The sequence below is a fragment of the Dasypus novemcinctus genome, chromosome X, assembly GCF_030445035.2.
Source record: "Dasypus novemcinctus isolate mDasNov1 chromosome X, mDasNov1.1.hap2, whole genome shotgun sequence".
NCBI classification, from domain to species: domain Eukaryota; kingdom Metazoa; phylum Chordata; class Mammalia; order Cingulata; family Dasypodidae; genus Dasypus; species Dasypus novemcinctus.
The window spans coordinates 33,221,491-33,235,918 of record NC_080704.1 but is presented as its reverse complement, the minus strand read 5'-3'; the positions used below and the strand labels follow the sequence as shown (position 1 = coordinate 33,235,918).

At 36.5% G+C, this 14,428-nt stretch overlaps 1 protein-coding gene across 1 annotated transcript in view; it reads right to left on the bottom strand.

The window, feature by feature from the left end:
- Positions 1 to 14,428, bottom strand: part of IL1RAPL1 (interleukin 1 receptor accessory protein like 1) — a 1,419,608-nt gene that overhangs the window by 581,148 nt on the left and 824,032 nt on the right. The window contains exons 4-5 of the mRNA XM_058291789.2: positions 3,564 to 3,750; positions 644 to 797 (exon numbers count right to left, since the gene is read on the bottom strand). Of these exons, the coding sequence (XP_058147772.1) occupies positions 644 to 797; positions 3,564 to 3,750 (341 nt within the window). The remainder of the gene's footprint in view (positions 1 to 643; positions 798 to 3,563; positions 3,751 to 14,428) is intronic.

Genomic DNA, 14,428 nt, shown 5'->3' with positions numbered 1-14,428 from the left:
TGAGGAAATATATTTTTAAGGTGGTGGCGGCGATTCAACCACAGTCATGTGACCGGTGTAATGGGGATGCATGATTTTAGACAGTTGTCAAAATCTGGTTCTCGTGTCCTTCCGCCATAGCACCCAGAGGCAGCAATAATATCATCCATCACATCTCATATAATTGTTGGGTCACTGTCCTTGAAATTATGTTATTTTGAAACTCATGAGGACATATGAGTCAGATTCATAGTGTGATAAATGAATAAAGGAGAAAAGTAATATTTCTAATTTGGAGAAAGACAGGAAGACAGAGGTTCCATATCAACACTGTAGTAAATGCATCCAAGAATGACAGCACTACAAAACATAAGCATAATTTTCCGAAAATTGTAAACTCATTATTTCAAGTACTTTCAAAAGCTAACACTTCTATAATTCCCTAAGCATATTCTCTTTAACCTTTCAAAGACATTACCACACAAGATGATTTAAAAGCCTGGAGGAGATTCCACCTATGGGAATCCACTTAGCATTTGGTTAAGCACTTCTTTAATTGAATAGATTAAAAACAACAACAACAACAACAAAATATGCAGCACAAAATTAAACTTAATATAGTAGTTTCATCATTCGTAAATGAAATTTTGAAGGCGTTAATTACCTGTAACAGTTAATTCAGTAGTTCTTCTCACAACAAAGCCGCCATATTTTAATTCACATGTATAGTTTCCAATGTCATCTTCTCTGACTTCTCTTATAAGCAGAGTATCTCTTTTGAATACAATACTTGGCCTCCATGTTTTTGTCCTACATTCCTACATGAAGAATATAAAATTTGGGTAGTGGGGTATAGTTACTGAAATGCAGAGAAAGGTATTTTAAATAGTATTTTAAAAGGGCTAAAGAGTTTAGAATTAATGCTAAAGATTTTCATTCTTTCTCTGTATCTCCAGGAATCCAAGCACATATATAACCTCAATTTGAAAAGCGTAATTTTTAGCAAAAGTCATTTTATTAACTTCTATGATTAGTTTTACAAAATGATAGATATTGATTAATTAAATCTAAGAATAAGGACATATATTAAGATTACTCTGGGTATCACTTTTAGGAGCAAATACTTTACATTTGATGATTTTGAAATTAACCGTCTTGATACTGATAACATAAAATATAAAATATATTATTTTGGTGGAAAGTACAAACTTAGTTGTGCAGAGGAATATGCTTCTATTTCAATACTCAAAATCTTTAATACTACATTTAGAAATAATTTGAGCTCTTCATAGCCATTATATTCTATATTCACAAAGGAATAGTCAATATTTATATGCAAAGTCTTTATAGTCCCATAAATATCTGTTTTCATTGTTGTTGATAAATCTACCAAAAGATGGTCTCTGAATCAAACCTTGGGTTATAATGATGTTGGCTCAGGGGATTTATGTTTTTGCCAAAACAAAAGTCTGTTTCTACTAGCCAAATTTGAAATCAATGGAATGAGGATAAAATAGCTTTAAACCTTATGACACTTTTCATAGGTAATATTATTTCTAAAAAATTTATTCCCAAATCAAATTTTTACAGACCACAATTTTAAGTGGCTCGATGCCCTTGTGTAATTGGAGTACTACTGTCTAGTTAGTTATTTCAGATCAAAATACAAATTTTATATCCTCAGATTAGTTGTACACATTGTCACATTTTATGACAAATTCAGATAGTGACATTTTGCAGGTCATTTTGCACAGGTCCATCTTTATGCCATCATTATCTGATAAACAGTCATAGTCAAAAAGGTAATATTCTATTTGTGTTAGCTAAGAAATACAGTACGTCAATTGAATGTGTATAATCTATATTTAGCCAGACTAACTCTTTTATGGTTTTCTAGTTTAAGAAGTCGTAGCCTTTAAACCCCATCTATTTTGAATACATAAGCAATGACTCTTGCCAAATAATCTGTAATATCAAAGGACATTTAGATCCCACATATACTACATCTCTACCCAACACTCCATTAGTGATGGTCTTTCTAGCCTAAGGTGAAGATGAGTGTGGTGATGGTGGAAACATGACTAAAGGACCAATGGGAAGCTAGCCACTTTCTTAAATTGAGAGAGTGTGTATGTGCACGTGTGCGCATGAGCACACTCTCATCTGTCAGCAATTTTGAGATGCTGTTTGCAAAAATGGGGAAAGGCATGCAAATGTTCAGATCAATTTATTAGCAAACACCAAAAACTTGCATATTCACAAGCTGAATGTGTACATATGAGTACCAGAAAAACATTTGTTCTTGGAGACCTTGGGTCAAATTTCCCTAACATTTGCATTTTTAAAGTACATAACCAGGGTTTGCTCACTCTGTCTATGGGAGGCATCAAACCATAGAGAATCAAGGGTGAGAAATACCCAAACAGTTAAAAAAAAAGATTAAAAACAAATAAACAAACACCTCATCAGCACAGGACTAGAAACCAGTATGGTTAATATCTGAATGTCCTGTTTAGCATTGTCTTGAGAGAAAACCAAGGGGAAAAATAGAAAAAAAAAAACACAAAAAAAAATCTTTTAACAGTACCCTTGATGATCTGAACCTTTAATTGCTTATTATCAAGAATCATATTTAAGTCTTACTCAGAAAAGGATATTGCTGCTTTTGGCAAAAGCCAAAAAAAAACCATTGTTAAACGTTTGTTTCTTGTTTCCTTTCTAACAGGTTTTGCCTTCATGAGCAGTTAATCATCAGGGTTCACACTTGGTAGACTGACATTTGTAAGTCTAATTACTAAGAGGTCCAGTTTCCTAAATTCCTACTTCCGGCCACTGGATGAAGAAAGTTTTATACTTTGAATCTTTACACTGTGGGTAAAATATTCTGCAGAGATTTTCACAGCATCTAATCTGTATTTTCTTGCATTCTTTCAGTAACAAATATTTTTATGGTATAAAAAGGCTGAAGAGTATGTTCAAATCTCAAAGTCATTGATGTAATAAGGACAGGGGTTGGATTATTCTCTTTAAGTCTAAAATATCTTGTGGTATGTGAACAAAGTTACCCTAACACTATTTTATAATGTTATAAATTTACAGCTGATGTTATTTATTTAAACCATATGCGCTTATATATGAAAAGATGAGGATATGAACAAAGTTAGGTATAGTAAACACAATACTCTAAAAAAAGGTAGTACAACATTTTATTACACAGGCAAATCAATACTTTTTCTCCTTATATGGGGAAATTTTGGACTGTTAATGAAAAACCCTAAAGTGAATGTTTACCATATTTTAACTCCTGAAACTATATTTACAGGCTAGAATAGACTTAAGAGATATATTAGAATAACCAAATATAAACACACAGCTTATTGCAATGGACTACCAATACTCATATTGACTAGAATTTACCAAAGCTACTGGTTTGAAGACATAAGTACCAGTACAACTTGCTGTAGTGTTACTTGGGGGAAGAGCCATATCATGCCCACTTAAAATTTTTATCCAAAATTCCTTTGCCCCAGAATAAAATATGCATTATTATATTTATAGACAATAAAATCATCCACAGCCCATACCTTATACCAAAGGATTTCAGGTTCTCTGGTTGGCAGTAAAAAGTCTTCTATGTCACGGCATGAAATTTCCTTGCTTTTGCTAAGTTCGGCTTTTTCAAAGTACTTCATCTTGGAATTGTAACAGAGTCCAGTGTCATTTTCACCTACTGTCAGTGAGATGGAGACTTTCATACAGTAAGTGGAGTTTCTGTAACAAAGGAGAATAAATATGGTGGCTTGATGTGAAGAAAAAGCAAGTGCTGCCAAGACAACATGTTTCATTCACTCAAACAAGAGAGAGCAAGAGAATAAAAACTCCATTGTTTAACTCATTTTATGCTTTCTTGGCTCATTACACAGGGCTTTCTCTTGTCACCCGGCTAAACAAAGCTTGGTCCAATGAAGCCAAATGTGCATTTTTTATTTGCTAGAAAAAAGTTGTGTGTTTTATACAGGTTCAGTGTGAAAACATGTTCAATAGAGATTTTTGCATCTAGAAAAACTAAAAGGAATAAGGGAAGATTTAGGTCAAGAAGGAAATCAAACCTGGGTTTATATTAAAATTAGTAAACTCAAAAGAGATGTAGAAAAATGTAACTGACTTATTAAGCATAGGGGAAGGATAGGAATAAGCCTGCTCAACTCATTTTGCACCCGTTTTCTAGAAATGAATAGAGACTATCAAAGAGTGTGGGCAGAAAAGAGTCTGGAATGAAAGTATTAAAAGGCATGATCTGTACCCCCTTTTCAAATCCATTTGAGTTGGAACCTACATACAGGAGAAACCTTCTACCATGTTACATAAGGACAAGCCTATCTTTATAGGCAGATTGTACAGAATTAGGTCATTAAATCAGTGGCTCAGTTTTCATCTTGCTGGTTCCTAAATCTAGTTTCCAAGTTGGAATAAAGAGAATGGAAACCATGTTCTGAGATTCTTTTGGAAGAGTTGGGAACAAAGGAAGTTTTCATATAAGTTGCACGATGTCTGTTAGCTATTTAAACCCCTAAACATTCAGTGAACACATACCATATGTTGGGTATGGTGACAGACAACTGGGAAGAAAGAGAGGACTAAAACATGGAATTCAAAGTTGGATAGAGAACTTTTTATTTGGTAAGTGCCCAAAGGCTTATTCATGCCCTTAGTCATCAATGTCCTGGAGTTGGGTCTCACGATTTACTATCTCTGTACCTCAGGGCAATTTACTTAATTTCTCTGAATTCCCAGTTCATTGCAGGGACAGAATTTGGCTGAGTATAAAATGAGATGCTGAACAGAAGCCTCTTTTGCCTGTCCTAGGTGCTCACTGATGTTGGATCCTCTTCTCCTCTACATCTGTGCATGTCAACCACATCCTGCAAGGACTCCTCCTTATCCAGCTAAGATGCATTGACATTTAAGCAAATCCTTGATTAAATTTATTACTTTTGCTGAATGGTGATGCAACAAGATGAGAATGGCTAGAAAACAGCTAGGTCAGTTATTTGGATTTATATTGGCTAAAAAAAGAGTATCTCTAAAATTCTTAAGGGTTTTTATTTAATGTGGATATCTCTAGCTTCTTATAACACGTAGCCTCCAAGTATATGTAAAAAATACTTACTAGGCGAAACCACTGACCACTAAACAAAGTCAACCAGAAGCCTAAAAACGTTCCTGAGACCATGTTTCATGTGTCAGAGATCCTCCTAGAATAATTAGACATATATCCTGCTTTCACAGTCCAGGAGAAGAGAAATACTACAAGTAAACAGTTGAAATTCAATGGGATAAGTATTGAAAAAGAGAGATGTGCTCTCATGTTAGTATCAGAGAAAGAAATAAGAAGGTTTCATAAATGGTGAAACTTGGGTTTGTCTTAAAGAATGAGAAAGAAATTGGAAAGTTTGAGAAAGCCTATTTTAGGGATCTGTGTATATAAACATTTGTGGACTTGAAATGACTTGGTACGTTCAAGAAATTACAAATCATTTGGTGTGGCTGGAGTATAAGGTAGCTATAAAGAACAGCAGGAACTGAGACTGGAGAGGTGGGTAGGAGCCAGACTTTGAAAGTCATGTAAACCATTACAAAGTGTTTAACCATTATTTTTTCTTGGGAAAGAATTAAATTTAGATCTTGGAAGGTTTGTTCCTGAGTGTGGTGGGAAAGACGTATTATATTGGGTTGGGTTGGAAGGAGGACTAAATTCAGTGAGACAAATGAAAACAACCATACTACATTCATTTAGGAAAAAGATGGTAGCCCCAGTGAAGTGTCCACTGAGATGGAGAGGAGGGATCACATTTAAAAAATACATATGAGGATAAAGAATGAATGTGGTGGTGAAGGAGAAAAGGAAAGAGAGAGGCACTCCAGATTATGAAGACTTTTTCTCAGATGAGTATTTGAAAGGTAGAATCAATCTTTAAGCAGTAAGAATACTGAAAAAGAAGGGACTTTGACAAAAGAGTTACTATATTTAATTTTAACTTGAGCTTCACCCCCAAAAAACTCACTCCTCTGAGTTTGCCAGAAATATTGTTCGTTCATTATTTATTATTGTTATTCCAGTACAGACTAGAGCATGTGCTTTCCAGGCTCATTATAAGGTAATATTTCTTTGGACAAAAATAATTACCCAAGTTAAGCTATTAAATATCTTAGGACACATTCAAGTGTGTCTTAAAAATATTCAGGTTTTGAAAAAATAGTGATATTTGTATAATACTATAAATTCATAAGCAACAGAGACTTTTCTAAGAATTCAAACTTTGGACCTTCCATATTTGTGTTTGTGTGTGCGTTAATTTGAAAGCCATAGGTTTTCATTTTCTTCAAACTACTTCTCTTCAAACTACCAAATCCTTAATCTTCCATTTCCTCATTTGTGTAAGGAGAAAATAGGTGTTGTGGGAATCAAAACACTTTAAATCATGTAAAGACTTAAAGGAGTAAATGCTCAGTAAATGTCAGCTCTTATTAATGATCAGCAATGCATCCTTTGCCCCTTAACTCCCTTTATATTTCGATTTTGCAGAATGACCAAAGTGTTCAGTAGGCAGGCTAGATATCACCATGATCACACCTACAGTTCTTTGGTGTATCATCAGTGACATACAAGAATCCTTGTAAGGCTTTTCCTCGGGGTCTCTGAGAGGGCTGGTCAAGAATGAATAGAACTGAGGAATAATGTGGTCTCCCCACACCAGCCACCCCCTCCTTCTACAAAAGCAACTAACCCCTAACCTTCAGAAAGTGGATCCAGCTGAGCATGCTAAGGTATTCTTATTTTCCTGACTTTTATTTCCCGGTCTGTAAGCTGACTGCTGATTCACAACTGTCTGGTAATGTCTGGAATTCTAGACTCCCCAGGATCGCACTATTTTCAAATTAATTTCGAGGTTTTAATACTTGCTTACTGTTTCTGTTCATCAGGAGGTGATGTAAAAAGCTAAAAATAAAGCAACATTCACTGAACACTATTATCCTATTTACTAGGACGAGCTAACAGGAAGCAAGCAACTTGTGACACATTAATAGATATATGATCCCCCTGAGGAAAATTTACACACTCACAAAATAAAAAGTACTATTCGCTGTCATCAAAGTTACGGTGTGACTGCTACAGCATAGTGGCTATCTGCAGTCAGGGAGATAATGCAGAATGGTAAAGGAGAATGAGTGTTCCTATAGGACTTAAGGACCTATAGGACCCCCACATATTTCCTTGGCTTCTGTGGTTTGTAACAGATGGCTGCTGTCTAGGCAAGAAGTTAAATCATGACTGCTGATTTCAGGGTTTATAAAATGGTTAAGAGAAACAGGACATGCATGTATGTGGAGAAAACAGTGGTTTATAACTGCAAATAAATATTCAGTTACCCTGTCTGGTGAAGAGAGACTATTTATTATGGATGGAAATAAAATGACCTACTTTTGTCTGGCATGGCTGACCCAGCAATTCCACTAGGTGACACAGCATTATACACCAGGTAAACACACACAATGTATTGCATAAACAACCTGCACAGAGTTACTTCTCCCAACTTCCTGATATTACACAGAGGGGCCTAACGCCTAAAGAAGTTAATTTGTCTAAATACTACTCTTTTATTAGTGGCAGAAATGGGATTAGAACCCACATCTCCTTTAATTCATTCGTCTCTTCTATATATTACTGAAGATTATTAGTGTTGAACTAGCACACATAAACTGTATGTGCGTGTGTGTGTAGCATTGTTTAAAACAAAAGAAAGCTACCTACTTTTATTGTTGGAGATTTGGACCCGAAGGGTATCAGGAATGAAAGAAAGAGAAAAAGAAGAGTGAAAGAAAGAGAAAGAAAGAAAAAGAAAGGAAGAACGAGAGAGCTGGGATCAGGGGGTCTGTGAGTAATGACTCCTCAGCCAACTTTATTGTATGTTAGAACAAGCATGCAATTAACGATTAGCATTACTAAGGAACTCAGAAAATCTTATCTCAAGATACAAAGTCTAAGTGTTCTATTTACTACAAAAGTTATGTGCTCATCTTTTCTTTCAGCCTTTAGCAGCTTCATCCTGTTTGTGGAGAACTCTTAATTACTGCATTCCTTAGGGTGCAAGCACAGCCAGGGAAACAGCACATCTCTCCTCGCAGAGACCACTGTGCCTCAGTTTTCAACATTTTATCTCATGGTTTTATATTATTTTATACTCCAAAATGGATGAAATCTTCTTGAGAAAGGCAGAATATGTTTTGACATGGATTCTTTTGAAGACATTAGTTCATTAACCCTCACTCTCCCCAAAATTAATGAGCACCAAAAGAGAACAAGTAGCAGGTCTCAAAAAATTTCATTTCCCCATCTTTGCCTACAATCTTCATATTATATTTATACATATAAACTTTAATTATAGAAGTATTGGTTTCTGAAAGGATTGGCATTGGACCTTGCCTTATAAGGGAGAAAAAGGCTAACATTAAATTCTGTACAAATATTGGGAACTAAAAACATTTACAGACATAATTAAGAAAAAAATATATGACACTTGTTAACATTAAAATAATCCCTTTTAAGAACAAGCTCTGGGAGTCAGTACAGCACCCAGAAAAATAGAGAATGATTCTGAATCAGCAAGCATGAGAGCTATCAGAGAAATTAAAGGACGACTATACGGTGCAAGTAGAGATTAAGGTACGGAAATTTGGATAGTGCAGGCAGGCAGTAAGAAAGATAAATGTGTGCGAAGAGATACTGTATATATACCTGATTAGGTGATAAAATAGAATGAAAGCCACGTTACACAATATCTTAGTGTAGCACAGTTTCGATGATTCTATAATCACACTCCCTATGAATGATAATGCAGAATGTTCAGCGTTTCTTACTCTAGCAGAACTCCCAGTAACATGATTGTCAAATAAACCCTTTAACAGTGTCAGTAAACACTTGACCTGTATATTATTTCCGGGTCCCTAGGGGAAATCGTAACATTACCTAAAGGTCTGCTAATCTGTTCCCCCTTTCTGAAGTGCCGTAGGAAAGTCAGCTTTAGATCAGTGTTTACAAAGGACTAAGTTGTTTTTTGCTTCGGTGTTTTGTATGGTCACTTCTAATACTCACTGGTCATTTTTTCAGTCATAATCTTCCCTCTTTATGAAAATAAATGCATAAAATATTTTTGAAGTACCACACATCATGGGGCACTGAAAGCAGCATGACGGTGTATCTGAAAGTTCAATTTGCTACAGACCTGAGTAGAAATGGAAGGTCCAGAAGATGGTTCCTTAACCATAAATTTGACCATGGTGTCTAATCATTAGCTGTGAAAATAGTGCTGGGAATCAAGCATGTCCAGGTTAAATTGTGGAGAGAACGTCAAGTAAAGCAACTCTTTAGAGTCTGTTAAGTTTTAAATATACATAACCTTAAGAGTTTATTTCTCATCTTAAAGGCTTCCAATTTTTTCTAGTTTTTCCCTCCATCAGTCTTTCCAGTGATGTCAGGGGCCATGCACGGGGTCTTGGACTATCTTATCTTCCTCACACCCACTCTGCTTATAACTACCGGCACTAAATGTGCCTTTTGTTTGGAATAGTTTTTCTTTCAGAAAGGGCTCTGGAGGATCTATCCATTTAACTGTGATTGAAATCAGCCCTTGCTGAAAAGATTAAAGTTAGAACATCAGGCAGATGATAAGACCTAAAAATGCCAGGTTTTTTTTTTGCCATCTTCTTTGCATTTTTCTCTCTCTATTTTTGGAAATTTAACTGCTAAATTGAACTCCTTCTGTGATCTTCCAAAAGCTGTAAATTCAAAATAATTATCTCCTTCCTTTTCTGGTAGAAAGCGATCAGTATGGTTTTACCATTTTTATATTTCTAGACAAATATTCCTGGAATATTAGAACTGAGGAAGCTTTGGCATGTGAAATTCTAGTACAATATTTCTCTGCCTGAGTTATTCTTGGGTATGAACACTTTCAAACTTTATTACTCTCGCAAGAGCTGGGAGAGAGAATAAAATTCAGGACACTGAAGGAAACTGAGGTCCAGGATGTGAGTTCAAGGGAATACAAATTATGAATAATCTCTCTGGGGAAGTTTATTGCTGACATCCCCAGTCTTTCCATGTTAGTCCTTCATTTATTTTTTTCCTAACACTCAAAACTTGTTATTACTTCATTCATTTCCCCCTTTTTTTCCTCTTCTGTTACTGCCTGCTTCTCATGATATGTAAAATTAGGGAGTTCTTTGAATTCTTAGCAGCACATGTTTCTAGCTCTTAAGTTCCCTCTCCCTTTATGAACCTTCCAGTGTCTCTTGACATGTGGAGAATAATACTCTGTTACAGGAATAGTTCACTGACGGCCTATTGAAGGTAAAGACCTGATAGACTTAAAGATCTCCGTAAGTACCTAGCACAGGGCTGGGCATATAGGAAGCACTCTCAATAAATGGATGCTAGATGAATGAATGAATGAACAATAGTTAGGCGCTATATCATTCAGATTACATTTCATTTTTTACCTAACCCCCCTAAACCACTCACACTGAACACCACCGTTCTAGTTTTAGCCCTCTTTTTCCTAATGCTCCTTTAAAATACTACACAGCTCTTGGGCAGATGTAGCAAGCAGATGTGTCTTCTAGACAAAGCAAAAAGTTAAATCGAGTCGTAGAAGACACTCTTCTCCCACCTTCTGTACAACAGGACTTCTTCTAGCTACAGTGGACCTTCTTGATTTGAAAAATAAAGGAAAGGGGAGTATAAATGTAAGGGCCACATTAAGGTCAGTGGCAAAACAGTTTTTGCTCTCATAACAGCAAACAGGCTACGCTGGTTGTAATAGTTCTTGCACTGTTAATTCTTGCGAATGAGGGAGAAAATTTGACTTGTTGTGGAGAACATGGGATCTAGGATCCAGATGTTCAGCTAATCCTGTACTGCACCCCACAGGTTTACAGGGAAAATTCCAGGGAAACCTCAGAGTAAAACAAACAAACAAACAAAAACTACATTGTTCCATAAAGAAAGAGAACTGTCAGAGTTCACTGAAATTTTACCCATTCAGAAATAGATTCTTCAGAGTTAGATTAAGTTGTGAAATATAAAAACATGCTTTCATTTCCCTACTATGTATAAACAAAATCTGGATAATTTCAGGAAATAGGCCCCACACGCAGGCATTTTTTTCCTACTAATACTTCCCTAAATATTTTTTTCAGTGTCATAATGACATATGAGTTATTCTGTTTTAACTAGCAAGTCAGTTATTTCCTGAGAATATCTTTGTTTTCCTTGACTTCCAAAGAAAAATGGAAGACATAAATAAAATGCAATATAAAAATGGAAAATAACATTAATTAGAAAGAATATTTACATCATTTCCTAATTACATATATAAGGTAAAAGCAGAATCTATTCCATAAAATTGACAGGAGTGCTAAGTTCCATACTCTGGGGATGGGTGTACTTCTAAAGATGATATGTTGATCAAAAACTCAGGATCAGAGTTTCACGAAAAAATAGACCACGTCATTGAACTCAGCATATTTAGAAAGTGACCCATTGTCTGCAGACACAGAGGGAACAGAGTAAGCATGTCTGCATCTGGCAAAATAAAATAGTCCTAATCAAAGAAAGGTTTGGGGCAAGTGGAAATGCAAGTCAGGAGTTTGCATTCCAGAAAAAGAGCATCCGATTCACCTTCCTCAATATATGTTCATAGCCCCAGGTTGATACCCTAATTGGAAGGTAACACATGAGATCTTGTTTGCTTTTTCCACTGCCTTCTAATTTCATCTTTTCAAATCTTTCTCCTCCTTTTCTACTGTTACAGTTTGAGATATTTTCATTCTCTGTGAATTCAGAATATTGCCCCCTAAACTTCTCAGCACAAAGGAATGCTATTTCATTTCTTAAAATGTGCCCAGAAAGGTACACTTAAAAATATAGGATTGAATATACAATTCTCATTTATACTAGGAATGGATATAACTATTTCATATTGAGCATTTAAAATTCATTCAACTTGTCAACATATTTACTGAGCACCTATTATATGCTTAGCATGGCTGGGGTTCAAGCAGTGAATAAGCAAAGTCCTTGCTTTCATGGAGCTTATGTTCCACTGAGAAGAAAGAAAGGGGGGAAACATTGTGCCAAAACTTTATACACATTACCTCATTTAATCCCTGTCTACCTAATCTCACTCAACTCTCTTATTTTAATGTGATCTCTGTGCTTTGTCTCCAGCATTTATATCTCCAGCTCTAACTTTTCCCTTGGAAATCTGTATATCCTGTTGCCTATTTAGCGTACTTATTTGATTATCTAAAAAATTCCATCAGCTAATGTATCCCTCCAAATAAATCTTTAGCGCCCAAAGCTACTGCTCTCTTATCCTGTTCTTCCCCATCTCACTGATGGCCACACCATCTACCCAGTTGCTTAAGCAAAATAGCTAGAGCACAATTTTCTTTTCTCTCTTTCCTCATCCTCATGCCCCATACCCCATTTGTCAAACAGCCCTAAACAAGCTGCCTCGCAGATATATCCCAAGCCTTCTCTTTTTGCTCCATTGCCTTCCTAGCCCAAACCAACATCGTTTTGTTTTGAATTATGCAATAACCTCTTAACTATGCTTCCATTCACCCTCCCTGCAGTCTGTTTGTTACACAGAAACCTGTGGTCTTTGGAAAATTAACATAATCATGTCATAGTTCCCATTTCTGCTCAAAAACCTCAAGCAATTTTTAAAAGCCCTGAGAATACAATCCTTGCTCTCCAGCCTGTCCTCTGAGGCATTACAAGTTTACTTCATTGAAACTAAGGTAAGGCAAGCAAGGGGGTGCCAAACAGTCATCAAGATAAGTATTTACAACCCCTGGTATTGGTTCTTTTGAGGGCTAAAGAGACCCACGGGTTCTATGGTCATGGCAGATGGGGTTCACTGCCATGTCAGTTGGCCCTTCTTTGGAGCTGGTGTTTCTGCGTGATGGAGCTGGACACAGATGGGATCTCTTTTCACAAGACTTTCATGCTACTTTACTGGAATTGTAGTTGGTGCTGGGGTTTAAGATATATCTAGGGGATTTGAATCTCTGGACTGACAATATAATAGCCACGCCCTGAACTTCAACAGACTTCAACTCCTACACTCTGATTTATTGGACTTACCCCACTCAGCTAACATGGAGTTGAAGAATGTCAACCACCACACCATGGAGCCTAGAGTGCCTACAACTGAAAGAAGGAGGATTGCATCCAGTATCCATGTGGAATCTAAGCCCCCTCTTGACATAGAAGTGCAATGGACACAACCAATCCAATGTCCACAGAGAAAATGTGGCATTGGTGTGGGAAAAGTGGCCATGGTGGCTGATGGGTGCGGGGAATGGGAGGAAGAGATGAGATGTGGAGGCATTTTCAGGACTTGGAGTTGTCCTGGGTGGTGCTCCAGGGACAATTGCTAGACATTGTATGTCCTCCCATGGCCCACTGGATGGAACGTGGGAGAATGTGTGCTATGGTGTAGACCACAGGACATGGGGTGCAGCGATGCCCAGAGATGTACTTACCAAATGCAATGGATGTGTCATGATGATGGGAGAGAGTGTTCCTGTGGGGGGAGTGGGGGGTGGGGGCGGTGGGGTTGAATGGGACTTCATATTTTTTTAATGTAATATTTTTTAAAAAATGAATTAAAAAAATGTAAAAAAAAAGGTAAGTATTTTCAATGCACTATTTTCAAAAATCAAAACTAATGCAAAATATCTAGTAGGAATAATGAAGTCTCAGAACCCCTCAGTACATCACTCTTTTATGGCTGTCTTATTAATTATCATCCATAGGCATTTTCTTGAGTTTCTTTTTTTCTTTGAATAGCGACTTATTTTCTCTTCCATGACAATGCAAGCACCTTGAGACAAGGCATCGTATCGACCTTGTTCATGGCTTTATCCCAAATACAGAAAATATTTTAGATCATAAATTTGATCTCCAGTTCCTGGGCTCTTCTGCCAACTGGTTTTCAGCTAGAGTTTTTCCAAGAGAGGCGCTGTCATTTCAGCTCCTGGTTCTCATAATTACTGCATCCTTCTTCTCTTTGTCTCTCCAATTCTATGGGTAGAAGCAGCTTCCTGCTGTTGCTAACCTCAGGGTTGCCTCATGTCCCACAATTTCAGCTTTTCTAGCATATTTATAATCCTTGTCCCACAGTAACTACCCTCTCCATTGAATATCGAACTATCGCAAATCAATTTGCTGCACATGACGGGGTTCTGGCTGATACAGTAGTTTAGGAGTGTTTAATCCATATTATACATAAATTCCTAAGACCCCCCCCCCCCCCCAAGGTAAAAGGAATAAATAAATTGTATCACTATATATTTGCAAATATTACAAATGCCACTG